Source organism: Rhinatrema bivittatum, chromosome 2 (genome assembly GCF_901001135.1).
Source record: "Rhinatrema bivittatum chromosome 2, aRhiBiv1.1, whole genome shotgun sequence".
Taxonomy (NCBI): Eukaryota; Metazoa; Chordata; class Amphibia; order Gymnophiona; family Rhinatrematidae; genus Rhinatrema; species Rhinatrema bivittatum.
In genome coordinates this window covers 175,244,495-175,269,540 of record NC_042616.1, presented here as the reverse complement: position 1 = coordinate 175,269,540, position 25,046 = coordinate 175,244,495, and the positions used below count along the sequence as shown (strand labels likewise).

General features: G+C 45.5%; 1 protein-coding gene across 1 annotated transcript in view; it reads right to left on the bottom strand.

Moving 5' to 3' along the window:
• The window catches only part of CASD1 (CAS1 domain containing 1), a 125,646-nt gene that overhangs the window by 84,439 nt on the left and 16,161 nt on the right, over window positions 1–25,046 (bottom strand). The window contains exons 2-4 of the mRNA XM_029588901.1: window positions 20,696–20,789; window positions 14,151–14,271; window positions 3,805–3,849 (exon numbers count right to left, since the gene is read on the bottom strand). Of these exons, the coding sequence (XP_029444761.1) occupies window positions 3,805–3,849; window positions 14,151–14,271; window positions 20,696–20,789 (260 nt within the window). The remainder of the gene's footprint in view (window positions 1–3,804; window positions 3,850–14,150; window positions 14,272–20,695; window positions 20,790–25,046) is intronic.

Here is a 25,046-nt window from a genome sequence, read left to right as displayed (position 1 = left end):
AAGCCAGAGGTTAAGAAACAAGGAAATAGATCATTTGAAAACTGCAGCTAGTGCTGCTACTTTAACATCAATACAATTCAAAAACCTCATCAGCAACAGATTTTTATTGGGAAAGGGGAAGATTCCTTGCTTGTGTTTTGTAATTGGTGTCCCTGGGGTGGCTTACATTTCCAGCTCGGTTTGCCTCCCAGGACTCTTTCAAAGATTAGATCAATGCTTCCTTCCCCTCTCCTGGGGAAACATCCATCCATTCAGGTTTTCTGGATTGTCACATTGAATATTCAAAAGATAGATTTGCTTACCCTAAGAACATGCCATACTGGGTCAGACCAAGGGTCCATCAAGCCCAGCATCCTGTTTCCAACAGTGGCCAATCCAGGCCATAAGAACCTGGCAAGTACCCAAAAACTAAGTCTATTCCATACCCTGGATCTCCAATGTATATAAATCTAATCTCTTGCATATTCACATCACAGTCATTATCCAAACCCTCAGACACTTGACTCTATTCTCAAGAGAGACTGCCTCATTTGTCCCATACAAGAAAGAGTTTAGAAAATACAGCAGATTCACAAATTTAAAACTGGACATATCTGGGAATTACACTATAGCTACATTAAATAAATCAGCATTTTGAGGTTGATATTCAAAAACCATTTAGATAGCCAACATAAAAGTTATCCATCTAAATGGCATTCTAAGGGTGGGCGGGATATTCAGCGTTGGCTAGATCTCCTGTCCCCGCTAACTCTGGTCAGGCCACAGACCTGTCCTAAAGATAACCAAATAAACTAATCTGGCTATCTTTAAGATAGCTAACTAGCTGAGAGTTCATGGAAAAGCGGATATTTAAACCTTTTCAGCTACTGCAGAAGTCTGTTGCTCAGCTGCTTTTACTAGCAACCTCATTACCCTCACATTATACAACCCCCAACCCTTCTCTGTTGGTACCCTGCCAAGTACTGAACAATGTTTAAATTCCTGGCCCTTATAAATACATACATGATCTGGCTGCTCACTCTACCTCTGCTCGTCCACTCAGATTCTGCTCCCTATGCACTTCACCCCGAGTCTAGGGCTCTCCTTTGTATTAAGCAGGCCACTTCTCATCTCTCTGCCTTCTCTCCGCTGCCTCCCCCTCAACTTCTGCAGAAAAAAAAAAAATACCACCCAAGGTACCCATCTCTTTCAGTCCAGATTGAAGAGTCCAGTGTCCACACAAGCCAGTTGAGAGAGTTTTCATTTTATTTCTTTTAAATTTTATTCCACAGCTACTTTGTACTGCCTGAACTGTTCTCCCTTCGATTTGTGGTATAAAGCTGAAATAAAATAAAATGCACTCTGGAAAGCCCGCCTTTCTCTATAGAGCAGATACACTCCTTGACCAAAAAAAATGAATGCCTCATGGTACTCGCTTTCCTTAAATGTAAAGTGATGTAGTGCCATACTGGAAAAGCTTTTTATATCTCTGCTACTTTATATCTCTGCTGCTTTTGATACTGTAAATCACACTATCCTAATCAACATCCTCAGCAATATTGGAATCTCCAGCACCGCCCTCTCCTGGATCAAATCATACTTACAAAATCGTCACTACACAGTCTCCACTGATAACAATGAATCCAACCCTATTAGTCTCAACCAAGGTGTGCCCCAGGGCTCCTCTCTCTCATCCACTCTTTTCAACATTTACATGCTTCCCCTCACTACCCTCCTCACCAAACTTGGCTTTGAACACTTCATCTACGCAGATGATGTTCAAATTCTTTTCCCCTTTGCCGAGTCACTGCAAACTGCTCTCCAAAACTGGGAATCATGCCTGACTGCCATCAACCAACTACTCACTGACATGCACCTTGCACTCAACCCCCAAAAAACTGTACTCCTCATCCTCTCCAATAAACGTCCCCTACCCTCAATTCCCCTCGCCTATTCCTCTACGACATTCCCAGCTCACACCCGTAGTCTGGGTGTCCTCATTGACAATCAACTCTCTTTCAAACCCTTCATCAAATCTATCCTAAGTGACTGCTATTTCAAACTACAAACTATAAAAAAAAACTCAGACCTCTTCTCTACTTCACCGACTTTCGCACTGTACTACAATCTATTATATTCTCCAAAATTGACTACTGTAACGCTCTCTTCCTTGGCCTCCCTGCCACATACACCAAACCTCTGCAGCTCCTACAGAATGCCTCAGCACGCATCCTTACTAATTCTAAAAAATGTGACCACATTACACCAACTCTTATCGATCTCCACTGGCTACCTATACAATCTCGAATCCTTTTCAAAGCTCTCTCACTCATCCACAAAAGTATCACTAATGAAAACTCCAGCTGGATCAACCCTCCCCTACTTCCTCGCACCTCCACCCATCCAACCCGTGCTGCACTCCAAGGAACTCTCCGTACCCCCTCCATCAAATCCACTAAACTCAGCTCCACAATGAACAGAGCCTTCTCCCTAGCTGGTCCCACCCTATGGAATTCCATGCCCCCCGACCAACCTGTACATATTTGCTGCTACTTCCTTGTAGTAGCAACACTAGCCTTTTCTTCCTCTCCCCCTCTTTGCCCCCCCTCTCCTACTGTCTGATTTTAAACGCTTTTACTACCCAATGCTTGTCAAATACTTTGTAAATTTCCGTCTCTGTTTTTCCAGTTACCGAATCGCACATCTTGTACAATTTGTCTCCTTGCCTTCCTAGTTTTCCTATCTGTATTTCGACAATTTGTCTCCGAGCTTTGTAAATATTATTAATCTGTTTATTTAGAAGTTTGCTGTTCCTTAGTTCACAGTTACCGTTCCATGTAAAGGCAATGCCTAAAAGTTTTAAGTTATCTGTAAACCAATACGATGTGCAAACGGTTGTCGGTATATAAAAGTTTCTAAATAAATAAATAAATAAAATAGTTAAAGCCTAGGGAATTTAACTGTGGCATAGTGTCTCCTATCCTCTATACACAGTAAGAGAAAAAGAAGAGGTATTGGACTCCCTTATCCCGTTTACAAAGGTGATGCCCCCTTAACTGACAAAAACTTGTACTATTATTCCCATGTCCTCTCACTTAAAATCTCTCTTTCACAAGTGCATCTCAGCAGGAAATTTAGACCTGTTTCTCACCATATCTACTGTTAAAGCAGCTTTATATGGCTCTCTCTTTAGAAAAAGAAAAGCAAATGGGAACCACACAGGACATGTCTTCCTTTGTATAAATGAAGTTCCACACAGTACCTTTATTTCCGTAGGCTCTTCAGTATATTGTATATACATATATGTATAGACAATTATTTTACTGATTCTTTTTTTGTTTGTTTCTCTATGGCCCCTCCCTCATCTTTTCTTTTAAAATTAAGGAAAATGGCCTAAAATACAGTGGGCTTAATTTTGATTTTTGCATCACTTCTAGAATTTCGTGGGGAGCACAGAGAATCACAGGAGCCTTTAAGATTAAAAAAGGCCTTTTAGGTTGCTTCATTGGTCATCCCCTTCCACCCCTAGCCCCACCTTGTCTTCTAAATTCAAATAGGGATATTGATAGAAGGAGAGGAATGCTTTAAAGGCTTTCAAACAGTGGACTCCACATGACATGTACTGAAGTCCCATGTCAGTTGGAATCTGTGCTCAGAGAGCTGCTTGAATTTGAATATGGTGCTGGTCATGTAGGCTACTCAACTGCTCACGAGAGGGCATGAACCAATGGTTTGAAATGTATGTCCTGTATGCTGTTTCCAGGTAAACCACATATAAACCAGCAAAACAATAGCTTCCTCACATCAAATTAGAACTGCACTTACCACTCTCACCGAAGCTGCTTTGTCTTCATAGGGAATGTTTTCATGCTGTCAAGGAAAGAAACAAACACGCTCTAAATCAAACTTGCTAGGCCTTTGTTGCCTTGGAAACAATTTTACAAGCACGACATGAACTTTGAGGCATCCCTCTGCTGAAAGTGCAGTCCCTGTTTTGCCTTTAAAAAGAAAAATCAAAGGGATCCAACAGCTGGGCTAAGGTTTCAACTTTATTCATTGATGGATTAAGGTCACAGCTGGTTCTGAGCTGCCAACAGTGGGAAAAGTTTTACCCAACTACTGGAAGAGCTTCAATGGGTAGAACAGCTGGGTCCCCTCATATCAGGAGAGTAATTTTCAAATGGCTTGCCAAGTGCTCACATTTGCATGTACAAAGTACTCACAGACTTTAGCCCGCGTACTCAAAGGGGACTTATGTGCCTAGCTGGAACCCAGTGCAGCATACACGGCCACATTTACACCTCTGCTTGTTAGCAGGTGTGCAAAAGCAGATTTATGTGCAAGAGTAGATTTGCGTGCATATTTTTGAGAATCAAATGGATTCCCCACTGGAATGCCTCTTTCTAGTATGCAAAAAAAAAAAAAAGAGATGTTCTACTAATTAACCTTGACTATAAAATCCAACCTTTCCCAACAGCCTTTCCAAGAAATATACTTCCTAACTTACAGAAGTGCATCTCTTTCTTCTCTTGCAGATCAGTCTGACAACAGGGAATGTGTATGGATATGAAGTGCAAGTAGGAAGCCACAAATTCCATTTATGATCATGAACATTGCCCTCTCTTTGGGCATACAGCTACAGACCAAGGGAAAAGTATATGCCTTTTTAAGCCCTCGCCCTTTATTGTATATCAGGAAAACTATATCAGATGATCCCCTGAAGTTCCCTAACACAAATGGGCCATTCGTTCCAGGATATCAGTTTTCTTATAATTGATCCCCAGGGGTGATTATTATTATGACCAATCGTTGCTCCAGCGTGAACAGCGCTGGATCTTTTGTTTAGATTCTTTACATCTTCACAGCCTGAGCTAGGATTCAGATCGGTCTCCTTTTTATTGATTTTTGGTCTATTTACTTTGCCCATGTCTTCAGGCTTCATTTCTTCCTTTTTATTTAGTTCTTGATATTCAACCTCACTGATTCTAGTGCACTGTATTTGTTTGATCCTCTATTTTGCATGACTATTGATATTTCCTGCTTTATTTACCATGTTAGTGTAAGATATTTTGCATATTTCCTGAGAGACAGCCTGTGTGAAGGGGTGGGTGAGAGAGAGACATAGGTCGTCTCCCAACCCCTTCCCCAAAATCAGCACACCTGAACACAACCCGGCAACGTGCACTATCCTTAGCGGGACCCATCCTATGGAACAATCTACCAGCCGAGCTAAGAATGGAACCCCTTTCAAGAAAAAACTAAAAACATGGCTTTTCCGAATAGCCTTTGGATGAACACAACCAGGCCAAATACAACCACCATTCCCTCATTGTGAAACAACCTTACCCCCTAGTGCATCCTGTAAAGATATGTTACACTCGCCTTTGCTCATTCTTTGCCCATACTGACGAAATAGATACCACATGGCCAGTTCTAACTTAAATATCTCCTGTTTATAATGTTGGTTAATATGTTATCCTCCCTTCCACCCAAGTATACGCAATTCAAAAGGTTTATCACACCAAATGATTCCTTCTCCACACACATCACCACCTATGTTATTTCAATGTACTTTCCTAAGTTTCTCTGGTATGATGCAGTTATCAATCATGTTTATTTGCTGTAAACAATCTTGCTTTATTCTTCGTAAACCGATGTGATATACTAGTTCGAATATCGGTACATAAAAATAAATAAATAAAAGATGGCGGACTGACTGCAACAACTTGGCGATCCACTCCAGTGGGAGGAACACCTTCCCTAGACATGTATCGAACCGAGCCCCCAAAAAATCCATTGTCTGAGAAGGAAGAAGTTTGCTTTTGGCCTGATTGAAGACCCATACAAGAGATTCGAGAAGACTCACGACTTTGAAGACCGCCTCCTCGCAGAGATCCCTGGATTTCGCTCGAATGAGCCGGTCGTCAGGGTACAGGTGAACCAGAATTCTTTCCCTCCGAAGGGTTGCCCCCTACAACTACCATTACTTTGGTAAATATGCAGGCCGCTATAGCTAGTCCGAAAGGCAGGGCACAGAACTGGTAGTGCTTCCCGAGGGTCTTGAAGCAAAGATACTTCTGATGATCCTTGCGGATGGCTATGTGCAAGTATGTTTCCGTTAGATCCAAGGAAGCCAGAAATTTGCCGCTGTGTACCGCTGCGAGGACCAAGCACAGAGTCTCCATACGGAAATGCTGAACTTTGAGCGCTCTGCTCACCCTCCTGAGGTCGAGGCCGGAAGGATCCCTCTTTTTTGGGAACCACGAAATAGATGGAGTATCTCCGTTTTTTCCACTCGGTTTGGGGCACAGGAACTATAGCTCCTAGGGAAATCACCCCATCGAGAGTCTGTCGAACGATCTGCGCCTTAGTGCGACAACCACAAGGGGAGACCATGAAGAGGTGTCAGAGAGGCCGAGCAAATTCCAAAGCATAGCGGTGCTTTATGATGTTTAAAACCCACTGATCAGAGGTTATTTTGGCCCATTCCTTGTAAAATTGAGACAACCGCCACCCTACATGAGGAGCCGAGGGATGGGCAGACTGGATTTCATTGAGAGGTCTTAGATCCAAGCGACGTGGAAGCAACTCCATCGCGGGAGGGTCGATGATCTCTAAAGGAAGAGGTCCATACGTGCAGTCTGCCCACGAGTTGCCATAGGTCCCCAGACTGCGTCCTGCTCTGCCGAAATCTCCCGTCGCCCCCGAAAGTGAGACAGAGCCGGCGGGAAACCTCTGGAAGGCTTAGACCTGTCCTCCAAGAGTTTGTGCAGTTTGTTTTCTCCCAGGAACCTAATCACCTGCTCCAAGTCTTCCCGAAAGAGAAGCTTCCCCTTGAATGGCAGAGCACTTAACTGAGCCTTGGACGAGACATCTGCCGCCCAGTTGCGTAGCTAGAGGAGCCGCCTTGCAGATACTGCAGATGCCATAGTCCGGGAACAAGTTCTCAGAAGATCGTACCGGGCATCAGCTCCATAAGCAACCGTCGCCTCCAGGCGCTCTGCTTCCGCCGAATCCTCCGGAGGAAGGTCTCTGGGCGTTAGCAAAATGTTGCACCCAGCGAAGGCTAGCTCTAAGCATGAAGCTACTACATACAGCTGCTTGGATACCTAGTGCTGAAACTTCAAAATCTCCGTTTGAGGAGAACTTCAAGTTGTCTATCTTGGAGGTTCTTATGGGCCGCTGCTCCAGCTACGGGAATAGTAGTCCTTTTAGTCACTGCTGACAATGAAGCATCCACTTTAGGAAATTCAACAGTTCCAGGATCTTCTGCGGCAAAGGATAAAAGTTGTCCATAGCCCTACCCACTCGCAGCCCAGCCTCAAGCACATCCCACTCTCGATTCATCAACTCTTGAACCATAGGAAGAAAAGGAAAGGTCTTCACTGGGCCCCGCAAGCCTGCTAGAACCAGGTCAACAGAATCCTGGGGAAGTACGTCCTGTGGGAACTCTACCCCAAGTTCCGATAGGATCCAAGGAATTAAAGGGTCCAATTCCTCCATGTGGAATAGAAGAACTACCTTGGGGTCATCGCCTTCAAGGTGAGTCGGTTTACCCAGGTCATCCTCTGCTTCTGCCCCCGAAGGAGGAGCAGGGACTGGAAGAGTGTCCGGAGACCCAGCGCCAGCCAAGTCAGGAAGAGTAGCATCGTCCACAAGGGAGGAACCCCACAGCTTCGCAACGCGAAGGGAGGCCTCAGTCCTGGTGCTTAGGCAGCTTTTAGGGGGCCCCTCAGGGCGACCCAAAAGCAAAAGTTTCAGGTTGTTGTGCCTGGGTGTCTAGGAAGGCTTTGTGCATTAAAAGCACAAAGTCTAGAGAAAAAGAATTTGCTCCGCCCCCTTCCCCCACCTGGGGATTGGGATGACCATCAGAAAAGTTCTGGTCCGATTCCGATGGAGCTTCTGGACTGGCAGGGCCAGGTAATAAATTGGGTGGGAGATCCCCTCCCCCCACGGTGCAGGCCCATGTTGTTAAAGTATCTAAAATGGCCGCGTTCTCACGCTCAGCTGGAATGGAACGGCCAGAGGCTCATGAGGAGCAGATCACACGGGCCTTAAGGAGGAAACTCCAGTCCCCGATCTGAGCTGCCTTCACCTCCGGAGAGGCAGCGGGAGCAAAGGCCTGTGCGAGAGAGGTGCGAAGCCGACTCTCCACAGGCCACACAACGAGTGGGACGCGGCATCGGGGAACCCCGGAGAGGTGCCAAAGAGAGAGAGGGGCCGTAGTAAAAATAGCAGCGACAAAGAAAACTGGCCAGCTAAGAAGAAAAAATGCCGGTAAGCTACCCGTAGCCCAGAATAAAAAATAGCAACAGCAGCCGTACAGCACAAAAGTTAGAAAAAAGGCTGACAGGCTGCCTCTATAACTTTAATTTTTTTTTTCAACAGGCCGGGGCAACAAGGAGGGGGGCAGGGACCGGACCACCGGTATTTCCCCCCAGGCGCCTTACCTCTAGGAGCCCCGTGGGGCCACCAACCCCAGCTCTTTGCCTGCTACCAGGGGGAAGAGTCCTACTAGGACCTGCCTACACCCTGGGAGGATATGTTGAATCCTGCTTGATCCTCAGCTGTTTGTTTCCTACTAAAACTTTTTTTTTTTTTTTTTTTTTTTTAATGAAGAGATGGCCTTAACCCCAATAAAAGGGCAAGACCACAGGGTTTGCCACCTCCATCTGCTGGAGACAGAGACATACTGACACTCCAGGTTAAGAGGGGGTGCTCTTCAAGTTTTTCTCTGTCTCTATCTGCTGGAAGGGAGGCATAACCCACAGTCTGGACTGATCCGGTACAGACAGGGAACAACACCTCGGCCAGGGCCCCGGAGCGACACCGAAACAGAAGCGAGGGACTTCTGACACTGTTTCGCGGTTGCTGGGCGATGTTCCAAGTCCTCGCTGCCCTCTGAACAGCTGGCGCACAGCTCGAGCCAACTAAGCCGTGACCATGTCGAGCCTCACACGCGGCATGCTGAGCCGCGGCCCATCGCACACGAGGAGAAGCTGACTGACACACGTGGGAGAAAATCAAGAACAAAATAAACCTACTTCAGCCATGTTAAACAGTGAGGAGGAAGCCACCTGCACAGCCGAGCCATGCAACTGCCTTCAGATGTTTTCCTTTTATTATTATTTTTTTTAACTTTACTCAAAACTCCCAAACTTTGCTCAAAACTCCCAAACTGAGAATAGACTGCCTCAGACTAAAGGACATCTGGAGCCTGCAGCTGCCTGAGCGGCCTCGTGAAGGGGAGGGATCTGGAAGACCAACACGTTTACACCCCACAGGTGCATGGTACGAGCACCCACAAGGGTCACCGACCCCCGGCTCGTCCGCCTCAGCTGGACAGGGAAGAACCCACCAGGATTCAAAAACCTCCAGGAGGAAGGCTCAGGAAAAAATTGCCTAGACTGCAGAACTGCAGGTTTTGCCCCCATCTACCATCTACTGGAGACAGAGAAATACTGAGGAACTGCAGGTAGCACATGTGGTTAAGTAGCAGTGTCAGTAAAACTTTCTGTCTCCATCTGCTGGAAGGGAGACCAAACCCAGGAGTCTGGACTGTTCTGGGTACGTACAGGGAAACATGATTGTTTTGGGGGACTGACCAAGATTGAAATAACTAACAGATTAATTTGATTGCTGCATTTGATATGATTAAAAATTCTACTTTTCACTGATGAACTCCCAGCATTTTGATACTGCTTTGAATTTGTGTAGACCTCACCTCCTTCTTGGCTAATATTTAAATCAATATAATATTGTTACAGCACCCTAAAAAAACAACAAAAACTAACAAAACAAATCCTTGAGGCTGTAATGCATTCTTTTCTGGTTCGAAAATTCCTGTTCACAACTTTAACAACTTCCTTGTCTACCTGACTGTCTCAGATTTACTGGCTGCCCAGTTCCTTAACATAGTTTGAGTGGTAGTTGCCCTTTTGGCCTCACCCTCCCGTGTAGGTACTGTTGCTGCCCCTTGGCTTTACCTGTTTATAAGCTGTATTTATTTCCTCAGTCATGCATGTTTCTTGCAAAAGATTCCAGTGTTTGCTTGGCAGGTACGGGACGGACTGAAAGTGCCCCCTTTGGATGTCTCCTAGGTTGCACATCCTGTGTGATAATCTTATGCGCATGACAAAAGGGGCTGCCTTCTCCTTTTCCCCTCCCCTGCCCCCCATGTATCATATACACTAGAGAAGGGGCAGGGCAGTGACTTGAGAGAGACCTTGATACATGTGTAGGACCTATTTTCATATATATGGACCTGATAAGCTTACAGTGCTACTCTATACATTTATGTTACAGCATCTCTAAGTCTGAAGTATAGACATGGATATGTCTGCAGCACTGTCTGGCATTACTGAGTTTGAGATATGGATGCAGCTAGATTGAAAAGGAGGGGGGGGGGGGAAAGAGTCCTTGGAAAGTGAAGTTTTGCTGCCACAGGTTGTGGCGGGATTGGCCACATTCACGGACACAAGCAAATAATGTGTTTAAGCTGGCCAGGCAGGGAAAATGAGGTAACTGGACTTCCTGGCCCTACAATGCGTGAGTGAGTGACTCCTGCTCTTTTACAGAGTAGGCTTTTGTCGATTAGCACAGAATGACTTGCCTAGTAATCAAGGACCAAATTCCAGTACAACCTTAGGGGTGAGGCTTTGACAGCCCTGCATTCCAGATACCGAAATGTGTAAACAGGAGTTGGCTTGCACAGCCAACACCACGACAGTGCAATGCTTATTGAGTATTGTTGTGAAATGAAATTGTGCAGGTGAGGGTGTGGGGCCCCCCTAGGGTATTTGGGAAGTTAGCATATACTATTTATATTCAGTGATTGATTTGTGGTATGTAATTGACCTACACTGTGGCCACATGCATCCAATAAAAATATTCTCTCTCGAGTAACTGTGCAATATAGGGGTTTTTTCATGGTAAAAAACGGAGAGGTGGAAGGGCTGGGGCAAGAAATAGGTAGTGAGTGAGAAGGCAAATTGTGCCTGTTACAGTTGTATCTATTGGTTATAACCATTTTCCTTGCACATATGTAATCCTTGAAACCACTCACTGTGGCTTTTTGCCTGCTGGACACTGAAGAAAAAAATATGTCTTCATTCTTTTTTTTATATTTAAGCAGCACTGAAATGTGCTGTTTGGGGCTGCTGAGGCAACTTTCAAGAAAAAGCCATGAAGAATTTCACAGAAAACAGTAAATACACGTTCATGCTGGTGCTCTGATGAAATAATACTGAGGAGGCTCACAAGGCAACACCCACACAGGAATTTGTACAAAAGCTCTACCAGATAAGTGAAAGTGTGTGTGTGTGTTTGGTGCTGTCGGATGAAGTCACCCACATGACTAATTCAGCCCTGCTTGTTTATGGAGAAGGCTTTTGAAAATTAACCTCTATGTTCTTAAAAGTGGCCTCTAGATATCGGGGTGGCAGCACCACCATTCGTGCTACACTATTTCTCTGAATATTTAAATCTTGTTTAACATTAAATGTAACTATGACCTTATACAGTTGTGCGCATAAGCTTACATACCCCTTGGCAAAATTTGTAAGATATGTAGTATTTAAAGAATGCTGCAAACACAATATGGTTTAATTACCTCACATATCAAACATCAAAAAACAACCCTTCCCAATCATGAGGACCACTCTTAATTCTCTAAAACATATAGGGGCGGATTTTAAATGTCCTGCGCGTGTAAATCCGGCTGGATTTACGCGCGCCGGCGCACCTATTTTGCATAGGCCGCCGGCGCGCGCAGAGCCCCGGGACGAAGTAAGTCCAGGGGCTTTGTAAAAAGGGTGGGGAGGGGGCGGTCCCGAAATGACGCAGCATTTCGGGGGTGGGCCTGGGGGCGTGGCACCAGCCCGGGGGCGTGGTCGAGGCCTCCGGACCAGCCCCCGGGTCGGATGATAGCGCGCCAGCAGCCCGCTGGCACGCGCAGATTTACGTCTGCTTTTAGCAGACGTAAATCTGCCAACAAAGATAAGAGGGGGTGGGCGAAGGAAAGTTCCCTCCGAGGCCGCTCCAAAATCGGAGCGGCCTCGGAGGGAACAGGCAGCACGCGCTGGGCTTGGCGCGCGCAGGTTGCACAAATGTGCACCCCCTTGCGCGTGCCTACCCCGGATTTTATAAGATACGCGCGTATCTTATAAAATCGCGCGAACAAAAGTACGCGATCACGCAAATTTTTAAAATCTACCCCATAGGGAATTAGTATCAGAGTTAGCAGTGCTCTTGCAATACAATCTCCAGGCTCTTGCCCGCAATGGGCTTCAACCAGTCTTATATGTGGGCACTAGATTTTACGTCATTTGCTTCTTCCCATATATCAATTTTTACTCCATTTTATTTATTTCCTAAAAACTTATTTATTATTAATCCTTCACATTATTGAAATACATTTTTAAATTCTGTTTTTAAGGAAAAGCCGATGATAGCTTTCCGGCGAGGGAGCAATATAAAAGATCAAGTGGTGCACTTGTTCTATAAAGGAGATGTGGTAAGGGTAGACGAGCAAGTGGGTCACTATCCGTGTAATTCGTGTTCAATGTGCGCACAAGCACGTTCTAACAGCAATCTACCCCTGCAAAAATTGCGGGGTTATAAACCTAACGTGAGGACCACATGCTTATCAAGTAAACTTGTGTATGTAGTGTGGTGTCCTTGTGAATTGCTTTATATAGGGAAGACAATGAGGAAACTTAAAACTCGCCTGCTTGAGCATAAAAGTGCCCTGAAGTGTAAAAATGTTGAGGCACTGTTGGTGCAGCACTGCTTAGATAAAGGGCTTGAATTTGAAGATCTACGATGTACAGTCTTGGAAGTGTTGTGTTGTGATGCGAGGGGTGTAAAATATGAATTTCAGGTTATTACAGAGGGAACAGTGTTGGAGTTTTGGAGTACGGTACATCCAGCAGGATTAAACAAAGCAGTGGATTGGTCAGTATTTATGTAAGGGGGTAGCTCCGATTGGATGGTAGGCAAGTGGGAGTTTGTCTATATAAAACTACACTTCCGGTAAAGGGCATATAAGCGTTGAACGCCATTTTGGAGAGCTGCAATATGGAGCCTGTTTGGGCTGTAAAAGAGAGTAAGTCCGACTGTAGTGGAAAGAGGTGGGTAAATAAGGAAAAAGGGAACCAGTTTGAATATATGTTATGAGTGTCTGCGGTGTTCTTTTTTTCTAGAGCGACGTTGTGTCCCCTGAAGAAGGCATGGGAACATGCCGAAAAATTGTCAATGTCGGGTTTAGATAAGTGGGAGCACCGCAGCAGGCAGTAAAAGAAATTAAGAACTTTCAAGCAAATGAGAGGTTCTAAGTATACGTAGAGTTAGTGAAAGATAATTTGAAAATGTATTTTCAATAATGGGAAGGATTAATAATAAATACGTTTTTAGGAAATAAATAAAATGGAGTAAAAATCGATATATGGGACGAAGTAAATGACGTAAAATCTAGTGCCCACATATGAGACTGGTTGAAGCCCATTGCGGGGAAAAGACTGGAGATTGTATTGAAAGAGCACTGCTGATACTAATTTCCTATATATATATTTTTTTTTTTTAGAGAATTAAGAGTGGTCCTCATGTTTAATATTTAAAGAAAACATGAGTGATCAGACAAAACTCATCTGTTATTTTTAATGTGCTTCATATTAAATATGCATCACATGATAGTGGTAAAGCTGCCTATTCCTCTTGGCAAAAAGCCTCCAGATTCTGTACATTCTTTGGTTGTCTAGCATGAACTGCATGTTTGAGTTCTCCGAAAGTGGCTCAATAACGCTGAGGACAGGAGATTGGTGGCCACTCCAGACTATTCAGTGGCTGCAGCAGCAGAAGGTGAAGGTTCTGGAGTGGCCATCACATGGCCACATGATATTAAGAACTAAGGGTGTGCAAATTTTTGAACAGGACCATTTTATTATTTCCTTTATTGGTATGGTTTCTTTAATGATTGTGCTATTTTGTGATGCATAATAGTTTAATTTGAAACATTAAAAATAACAGACGTATTTTGTCTGATCAGTCGTGTTTTCTTAAAATGCTACAAATTCTGCCATGGATATGTAAACTTATGAGCACAATTGTACATAATTATAAACTGCTTTGATTGTTTCTAAAAGGCAGTATATTGTCAGAGAAGTAAATCTCACCTTGTTTCCTTCTTCTTTGACGTGAGGATTTAGAACTTTGATAAATGAATAAAATAACTGACGAATTCTGGAATCTCCTACAAATACGATGTGTTTGTCCATGAGGCATTTTTGCGCTTCACTGCAAATCAGAGAGAAAAAAAAAAGCAACATTAATTCCACTGAATTAGCATATTGCAATCATGCAACTTTCTGCATGAAAAAGCAAAAAAGTCACAGAAGACCATCCTACTTCTGCTGCATGCTCAGGTCAGCAAATGTATTATTTGCTGCAAGTACCTGAGCCTGCATTTATACAGCTGTTCAGACTGCAAAAAGATGAGAATTAACCCTCCATCTGCTGTGTATATATATAATATATATATACATATACATACACACACACACACACACACACACACACACAGTCTGAAAAACACTGCTGGCCTACTGTTTTCCATTTATAGTTTATGAGAAGGTGAAATAAAAGCAAGTTTGCTTACCGTAAACGGTGTTTTCTGTAGATAGCAGGATGAATTAGCCATGCTGTCTGGGGACATCGTCCGGGACGGCCGGGCGGAGCTTAATTAAGCTGACAGAGCTTTGCTCTGTGTGAGGCTGTGCATCCTTTCCTGCGCAGCGCCATCTTCTCCTCAGTCGATCCCAAAAGCATATCTGCCAAGCGCAATGTGGAGACTCTCCGGGTAGGCGGGTGGGCCAGCATGCTTAATTCATCCTGCTAGCTAAGAAAAACACCATTTATGGTAAGCAAGCTTGCTTTTTTTCCCCGCAGATAAGCATGGCTGAATTAGCCATGCTGTCTGGGAGTCCCCAGCTGAAGGTGAGAGCGCAACCAAAAGAGGTTCTAGCAGAGAGCTGGAAAGTTTCAAGAAGTCAGAGTCTGACAGGTTGCGCTCAACCCCATCCATGGCAGCGGAGAGTCTCTCTATGTAGTGACGGAATGGAGTATGGATCTTCCCATCACTGCAACAGCCATGGCTTGCTGGTCTAGACAGTAACGAGCCGTGAACGTATGCAGGGAGGACCACGTGGCTGCCTTGCAAATGTCCTGGATCGGAACCTCATGTAGATGAGCTACTGATGCCGCCTTTGCTCTGACTTGATGTGCTTTCTGTGAACTGGTTAGAGTCTCTAATCTTTTGGCATAACAGTACTGAATGCACTGCAAAATCCAAGTTGAAAGGGTCCTCTTGGAAACAGACTGACCCAGAGCGTTTGGTTTGAAGGAAACGAAGAGTTGAGAGGCCCTGCTTTCGGACTGTGATCTCCGCTTATAATACGCCACAGCTCGCTTGCAGTCCAGTGTATGAAGCCACTTGTGTGGTTTCAGGAAGAAGGTCGGCAGGGTGATAGTCTGGTTTATGTGGAAAACAGACTACCTTGGGCAGAAAGGAAGGATGGATCCATAAGGTCACCTTGTCATGATGGAATTCCAGGTATGGCAAATAGTGAACAAGCACCTGTGGCTCACTGACTCTCCTTGTGGAGGTTAGGGCGACTAAGAATAGCACTTTCCAAGAGAGGTATCTTGTATGAGCCGATTCCAAGGGTTCAAAGGGCAGCAGCAGCAGCATCAGCTGCTCCAGAACGAGACTGAGATCCCACGGGACGGGTGGTTTGTGTAATGGTGGTTGGAGATGCAGAATGCCCTTCATGAAGCGAGAAACCAGAGGATGGTTGGAGATTGGCAGTCCCTGGTAGAGATGGTGATAAGCTGCAATCATGCTGACATGAACTCTCACCGATGCCATCGCCAGTCCTGACTGAAACAGGGAGTGGAGGTACTCCAAAAGCAACTTGGGGAGCAGGAGAAGGAGGTCTATCCCCTTGGCGTTACACCAAGTTGCGTATCTCAGCCATTTTCCTTGATAGTTGCGCCTGTGGAGAACTTTCGGGATGATATTAGAATGTCCTGGACTCCTGAGGGCAGCTGTAGGTGACTTAATATGGCCCTTTCAATCTCCACATCATGAGGTAAAGGGAAGAGTATAACTGGTGAAGCAGAGGGCCTCCAACCTGCAACAGCAGAGCTGTACTGTGGCCCAGTGGAATGGGTAGTTTTGTGGACAGATGTACAAGATAGGTGCACCACGGCTGTCTGGGACATGCCAGAATGATCAGGATGAGATCCACCAAGTCTACTATACACTTCTGTATGGTCCTTGAAATGAGCGGTAGCGGGGGGGGGGGGGGGGGGGGGGGGGGGGGGGGGGGGGTACACATAAAGGAGTCCTCCCATCCATGTATGAGGAATGCGACTGGTGCCAGGCGAGTCTGGCTTGGGTACACTGAGCAGAACGCTTACAATTTCCTGTTGACCTCCGTTGCAAAGAGATCTATGCGTGGGAGGCCCCAGATCTGGAAGACGGATTCTGCCACATCCTGGCGAAGTTCCCACTCGTGCGAGTGGAAGATCCTGCTTTACTTGTCTGCAGTGGAGCTCTCCACCCTGGGTAAGTAGGTCGCCTGTAGAATGATTTGAGCATTCCTCTGCCCATTATAGAATGCACACCATTTCCATGCACAACCTCCAGGAACCTGAACCTCCTTTGTTTATGTAGAACATTGTGACCTGATTGCCGTGTGGACCATGACGAGACTTCCCCACAGGAATCCCTCGAACGTGCATATTGCGTTGCCAATGCCTGAGCCCCAGGAGGGTTATCTGCTGGGTCTTCTCCCAGCAGGACCAGAGTCCCTGTATACGGAAGTGACCTAAGTGGGCCCCCCCAATCTGGGGTAGATTTTCAAACAAGGTGCGTTGGCGTACTTTTGTTGGCGCTCCAGGCGCAAACAAAAGTACGCGCGGAGCCGCGCGTATCTGCTAAAAACCTGGATTGGCGCGCGCAAGGCTATTGATTTTGTATAGCCGGCGTGCGCCGAGCCGCGCAGCCTACCCCCGTTCCCTCCAAGGCCGCTCCGAAATCAGAGCGGCCTTGGAGGGAATCCTCTAACGCCCTCCCCTCACCTTCCCCTCCCTTCCTCTACCTAACCCACCCGCCCGGCCCCGTCTACACACCCCCCCCTTACCTTTCTCCGGGGATTTACGCCTCCCGGAGGGAGAAGTAAATCCCCGCGCGCCAGCAGGCCTGTTGCGCGCCGGGACGTGACCTGGGGGCGGGTACGGAGGGCGCGGCCACGCCCCCGGACCGCCCCGGGCCTTAGCCACGCCATCGTACCTGCCCCCAAAACGCTGCCGACATGCCCCCTAAACGCCGCGACGACCGGGCCCGCCCCCTGACATGCCCCCCTCGGAGAACCCCGGGACTTACGCGAGTCCCGGGGCTCTGCGCGCGCCGGTAGGCCTATGTAAAATAGGCTCACCGGCGCGCAGGGCCCTGCTCGCCTAAATCCGCCCGGTTTTGGGCAGATTTAGGCGAGCAGGGCTCTGAAAATCCGCCCCTCTGTGTTCAAGGCATCTGTGATAATCAACTGATAAGCCGCAGGGCGCAGCGTTACTCCCACCGAGAGGGTCGCGGGGCGTAACCACTAATCCAGATCAGATTTCATGCTGGGGGTAAGAAGAACCCAGCAGGACAACAGTTGGGAGAACTGTATCCACTGGGACTTGAGGCCCCATTGCAGCTGACGAATGTGCAAACGGATGTGGAGTACAACGTAGATGGCCGCTGCCATGTGATCGAGCAAGGTCAAGCGCTCTCGGGCCGATGTGTGAACAGAGTCCCTCATCATAGAGCTAGGGTACGCAGCACATGGGCCCTGTCCGTGGGCAGGAACACCCAATCCTGAGCTGTACTTATATGGGCGCCGATGAACTGGAGGTTCTGTGTTGGTTAAAGGCAGGATTTCTCATAGTTGATTATTAACCCCAGGCCTTCTAGGCATTGAATCAGCGTGTGTAGGTTGTTTTGTAAGGTGCTGTGTTGGGATGCTACCAGCAACCAGTCATCGAGTTATGGAGTTATGGAAACAATCGTATTCCCTATTTCCTGAGGTGGGCCACTGCTACCACCAGACATTTGGTGAAGACTCTCAGGGCAGACGAGAGGCCAAAAGGGAGAACTTTGTATTGGTAGTGGTGACTGATGACCTGAATGCACAGGTATTGCAATGAGGAAGGGTGATGGGGATATCTGATTCTTCCAGGTTAAAGCACCATTAAGCTTCAACCCGTGCGCCCTATGATATAACTTCATATTTATTTCCTGCCTTATCTTCTTTCCAGCTTATTGCAAGCTTCCAAGTTCGCTTACCCTGTTAATTGTAACTTTGACTCATTCCTACCTACTGTTTACTTTTGTTTACTTGAATTGTTACCCCAGTTATATTCTTTGTTTATTGTAAACCGGTCCGATATGGTTATTTACTATGAAGGTCGGTATATAAAACTGTTAAATAAATAAATAAATAAATAAAATATCTGAGTAAGCATCCTTGAGGTCCAGCGAGCACATCTAATCATTGGGTTGAAGAAAGGGCAGGATGGACTTGAGAGTCCTCCCGATTTTTGGGGGATGAGGAAGTACTGGGAGTAGAATCCCCATCCTAGCTGTGATTTGGGAATCTGCCAGATAGTGTTGTTGGAGCAGCGTAGAGACTTCCTTCTGCAAGCAGCTCAGATTCCCCAAGATGGATTGATGCTTTGACATGTAGGGAGTAACCCTCTTTTGACTATGGAGAGAACCCAACGGTCGGAGGTGATGGCTTCCCAAGAGGTGTAGAAGTGGGAGATCCCCCACCCCGTGCATAACAGTAGAAGTGGCCCTTGCATTTCTAAAAACCTTGTTGGGGCTTCGTATTGTTATTGGTTGGCAGCAAGTGTTGCTGCCTCTGGCTCATTGACTACCTCGGGGCTGCTGTTGTTGCGGTTGCTGGGGTCTCACCGGTGGGGGGGGGGGGGGGGGGGGGGGGGTAGGCCAACAGACGGTAAGCAGAATACAAACAAAAGCGGTGCCACTGAAAATAGGCTTTCCTGTAAATTGGATAGTACTTCTTCAATGCCGACTGGTCCATTAGGGATGCTAGTGTTATAATTAGTGAGATTTGGGTGGACCCTTGGACACTATGGCAGCTGAGGGGTACATCCAGCCCTTAGGCCATAGTTTCGAGACCTTCTGCTTTAAACTAACACCCAGCTCCTTTCCCTATTTCTTTTATCCAATCTCTAAAACCAATTCTTAAGAACATAAGAACTTAAGATTTGCCACACTAGGTCAGACTGAAATTCCACCAAGCCCAGAATCTTGTTTCAAATAGTGGCCAAAGGCCAATTCATTTCATAAGTATCTGACAGGATCCCAAAAGATTTGATAGATTCCATGCTGATTATCCCAGGGATAAGCAGTGGATTTCCCCCAGTCCAACTTAATAAAGGTTCATGGACTTTTCCTGCAGAACTTGTCTAAACCTTTTTTAAACCCAGCTACACTAATAGCTTTCATCACATCGTCCCAGCAATGAATTCCATAATTTAATTATTCATGGAGTAAAAAAGTATTTTCTTCCAATTTGTCTTAATCGTATCACCTAGTAACTTCACTGCATTTCCCCTAGTCTTTGTACTTTTTGAAAGAGTAAACAACAGATTTGCGTTTACCCATTCCACTCCACTCATTATTTTATAGACCTCTGTCATATCTCCCCCTCAGCTGTCTCTTCTCCAAACTGAAGAAGCCTAACTTCTTTAGCCTTTCCTCAGAGTAATCGGTCCATCCCTCCTTATCATTTTGATCGCCTTTCTCTGTACCTTTTCTAATTCCACTGTATCTTTTTTGAGATATGGTGACCAGAACTGCACATTCAAGGTGTGGCTGCACCATGGAGCAATAAGAGGCATTATGATGTTCTCTGTTTTATTCTCCATTCCTCTCCTAATAATTCCTAGCATTAGCATTGCTTTCTTGGTTGTTGCTGCACACAGAGCAGAAGATTTCAACATATTATCCACGATGACCCTTAGATCTTTTTCCTGGGTGGTGACTCTAATATGGAACCTTTAATCGTGTAGCTATAATTTGTGTTCTTCTTCCCTATGTGCATCACTTTGCGCTTGTTCATATTAAATGCCACCTGGATGCTCAGTCTCTCAATCTCTTATAATTCTCTTGTAATTTAAAAACTTTGAATAATTTTTTTTATCAGCAGCAAATTTAATCATTACTACATTATACTATTACATCTTGCACCAAACTGTGTTCCACTAAGAATTAGATCGAAAATAGCTCCCCACTCTTGTTGGTTCCTGCACCAGCTGCTCCACAAAGCAGTCATTTATATCATCTAGAAACTTTATTTTCTTGGTATGTCCTGATGTGACATTCACCCAGTCAGTGTCAGGGTAATGGAAATCACCCATTATTACACCTTACAGACTAACAGATTTATTGGCATAAGCTTTTGAGGACAAGAGCTCTCTTTGCCCGATGCAAGCTTATGCCTTGATAAATCTGCAACTCTATGAAAGTTGCCACCAACCTCTGTATCGTTTTTTTTGCAGGTGAACAATGCTTGGTTCTTGCATTTCTTTCATCGTATTACAAAGATTGCTATTAAAAGAAAAGAAAAAAATACCTTGGTATTCTTACCTATTTTTATACTTATGCATCATACAACTGTGGGGTTGCCAGACATTTTCCCCAAGAAATCTGCCACTGGAGAGAAGATACTCACATGTATCACCTGTGAAAAATGGTATCAGTCTTAGTATCCAAAGCTTTAAAATAATTTCACAAATTCTGTTTCAGTACTTCTGTAAGCTGATAAAATGTTATAGAAGTTGCTTATGTTGACACCATTAAAGCTTAATTGAGGTTTTATTTGGAGACTCATCCACATATCCATATCCAGGAATACTGGTAGGATCATATATTTATCCATTAAAAAGGCTCCTCTTTCAATGTATCAGTTTGCAAAGCATGAGGACTGTTCTGAGATTTTACTTTTCTTTTTGTCCCAGTATTAGCAGTTTGCTTACAAACTGCCACAAGAGCAAAAACAGTTGGAACTGGTTAAAAAAAGCAAAACAAAAAAAACACACTATAAAACCCTCTTTTGAATGCAAGGCAGGGAAAACGAGTCAGAGGGGTGCCATAAACATGTACTTTGTTCTCTCTCTCTCATGTCTGTCATGAAGTAGGCACAGGAATCTGACAGGAGCAACGATGTGAACACTTCTGCTATGGCCCTTAGAACCGAACAGAGGCCTAGGCAGAAGGCTCCATATTCTGAACACCCCAACAGGAAGAGAGTTCTCCCTTAAACCTATAGGTAATTAAATTTCATCTTCTTGACTTCCATTATGTTACCTATAGAAAACCATGCTGCCTAACAGAGCCTTGCACTACTACTATTTATTTCTAAAGTGCTACTAGACTTATGCAGGGCTGTAGAAATACACATAAAAGAGACAGTGTCTGCTCCATGAAGGTTACAACTATGGCTGACCTTTAAAGCATTTACATTCAGTAAACATATCACCTTATTTTCCTCTCATAGGTAATCATTTCTACCTGCCTCGCTCTAGAAAAAGGGCTCACAATATGAGACAGAGGAAAGTCCACTTGTCTGAACTGGTCTAGCAGGATTATAAGGAAATCAAAGCAAACAAAAGTATTACAGTGCTACTTGTCAATATTTGCAATCACAATTTACAAAATATAAATAGCATATAAAAGTACAAATTTATTTTAATATTTTTGAAGTCATATTCCAGTAACCATACTAGATATGAAATATGTTTCTCTCTCTATTTTGGTTATTTTCTCAGTGTTTTATCTTGTCTGTTTAATTTGGTTTCTTGGTTCTCATTTCATTTATTTAAAAAAATTATTAATTGTTATGCACTTTACTATGACCACACCCAAAGTGAGGCACAAAACAGATGATACATTTTTCATAACATATTACAAATCATACATAAATTACCCCCCCCAAAAAAAAAAAATATATATATTCCATTTTCTACAACCATTTCTCCCTCAGTTATCTCTCAGATAGCTTTCTTTAATTTCATTTCTTGCCATCTTTCTTCTCCAACTATCTTTCTCCTGGTCATTACCAGCCTTTCACCCGTCTTGCTCCTTTCTCTCGTTTCCCACCCTTACACTTCTCTTCCTCTTCTGCCACAGCCCCTCTGAGATCTCCCTCTCCCTGATTCTAACCCCCACATCTTCCAGCCCCTTCTCCCCAAACCAGTATTCCATTTGGCTCTCTCTACCTCTTCCCTCCTCCCTTGCTTGATTTGTTGCTCCTAATACCCATCTCCCATATCTTTCTCTCTCTCTCACGGTAACTGCAGAGGAGCAGCAAAGCAACCACCATAAGCATGAGAATAGTGAGACTGAAGGCACAATGGGGGGCATTGAAAGCACTGCCTCCTCTTCCTGCTACCCCTATGCAGGTTTCATTTCTAGTCAGGAAGCCCACACAATAAGATGATGGGGGACGAGGAGACAGCTACCACAAGGACAAGAAGCACAGTGTTCATAGTCCTTTGTGGTGCATGCTGCCGCTGCTTTGGCTCTGCCTCTCCTGCTCCTCTCATGCTAGTGGTGACAGTTTTGCCTGTTCCACAGCTACTGTGAGACCGAGAGATGCCACAGGTGATACAACAGGCTGGAGGGAGTGCAAACCGATGCTAGCAATAGATCATCAAGAGCAACAAAGTTGGCTTTTTCTGCAGTAATGGCAGGTGGTTATCTCCTGCAGTTCAGGCTCTCTTCATGCTGGTGAATCATGTGCTCTTCTCTGGCCATATTCAAATCCAGTCTAAAAACTCACCTTTTTTGAGGCTGCTTTTAAATACTAACTACTTCTCTACAATTGGAGAAATTACTTACCTGATAATTTTGCTTTCCTTAGTGTAGACAGATGGATTCAGGACCAATGAGTATAGTGTACGCCTGATAGCAGATGGGAGACAGAGTCAGATTTCAAAGCTGATGTCAGCCTACATATACCCGTGCAAGAAGCTCAGCTCTTCAGTATTCTCCTCGAAAAGCAATTGTGGATATATGTTTGCTTTAATAACTTGATTAACAAGGACTGGTTCAACTGATTTCCAAATTGGAGACCGCCAGTGCACTCAACCGGATAACGCCGACACCCGGCAACTATGGGTGTCTTAAACTAGGGGTAATAACTGGCTTACCCGTGCTTGTCTTTTTCTCGGGGTTTGTCACACGAGGTTCCCAGATTCCGGGGCAGCCGTGGGTGGGGTGCTGAGTCCATCTGTCTACACAATAAGGAAAACAAAATTATCAGGTAAGTAATTTCTCCATTTCCTAACATGTAGCCAGATGGACTCAGGACCAATGGGATGTACAAAAGCTACTCCCGAGCAGGGCAGGAGGCTTCCCATGGCCCAGTTAATACTGCCCTAGCAAAGGTTGTGTCCTCCTGGGCCTGGACATCCAGGCGATAGGACCTGGAGGAGGTGTGTATGGAGGACCACGTCGCCGCCCGACAGATCTTGGCGGGCAACAGCATCTTGGTTTCCACCCAGGACACTGCCTGGGCCCTTGTTGAATGGGCCTTGACTAGGGGGGCTTCCTTGCCTCTATGTAGGCTGCCTTGATTACTTCTTTGCTCCAACGGGCTATGGTTGCCCGTGAGGCCGCTTCCCCCTGTTTCTTCCCGCTGTGAAGGACGAATAGGTGGTCCATCTTTCACACACATTCCGATCTTTCCAGGTATCGGACTAGGAGTCTGCCAATGTTTAGATGGCGAGGAAGGTGTGAGTCTTCAGAGTCCTTCTGTTCGTCTGGAGATGGCAGCGAGATGGTTTGGTTTAGATGAAATTGAGAAACCACTTTCGGTAGGAAGGAGGGGACAGTGCGTAGCTGTATGGCTCCCAGTGTGAACCTGAGGAACGGTTCCCGACAGGATAGCGCTTGAAGCTCAGAGATGTGACGGGCTGAACATATTGCCACTAGGAATGCAGTCTTCAAGGTCAGGAGCCGTAGTGACAGGCCGCGTATTGGTCTGAAGGAAGTTCCCGCTAGGAAGTGTAGTACTAGATCGAGATTCCATAGGGGCACTGGCCACTTTAATGGTGGTCAGATTTGTTTGACCCCTCTCAGGAAGCGAGAAACATCTGGATGGGTTGATGAACTGATGCAGTCCACTTTGGCTCTGAAGCAGGCTAGCGCGGCCACCTGAACCTTGAGGAAGTTGAGACAACCCCTTCTTCAAGCCGTCCTGCAGAAATTCCAGGATCATGGGGATTTTGAATGTCCATGGGAGGATCTCGCAGTCCTCACACCAGGCTTCAAATACTCTCCATATTCGTATGTAAGGGATTTTGAATGTCCATGGGAGGATCTCGCAGTCCTCACACCAGGCTTCAAATACTCTCCATATTCGTATGTAAGCTAGTGATGTGGAGAACTTACATGCCTGAAGCAAGGTGTCAATCACTGCCTTAGAGTATCCACTCTTCTTCAGGCGAGTCCTCTCAAGGGCAAGACCGTAAGAGAGAATCAGATCGGGTCTTCGTGGAGGATCGGTCTTTGCCGGAGAAGGTCCCTGTGTGGAGGTAGGCATAGAGGGTTCCCTGCAAGAAGTCTTCACATGTCTGCATACCATGGCCTTCTTGGCCAGTCCGGGGCCACTAGAAGTACTAGACCCCTGTGGTGTTCTATCTTGCGGATGATACTGCCCAGTAGTGGCCATGGGGGAAAAGCGTACATCAGGGCTTCCTGTGGCCAGGTCTGGATGAGGGCGTCGATTCCCCAGGATTGCAGTTCTCGTCTGCGGCTGAAAGACTTGGGAACTTGGGTGTTGGACCGGGTTGCCAGTAGATCCATGGCTGGGGTTCCCCAGCGGTTTACTATCAACTGGAAGGCTGTGGTCAACTGTGTCCATTCCTCTGAGTCTAAGCTCTCTCTGTTGAGGTAGTCCGCTGAGACATTTATTTATTTAACATATTTATATACC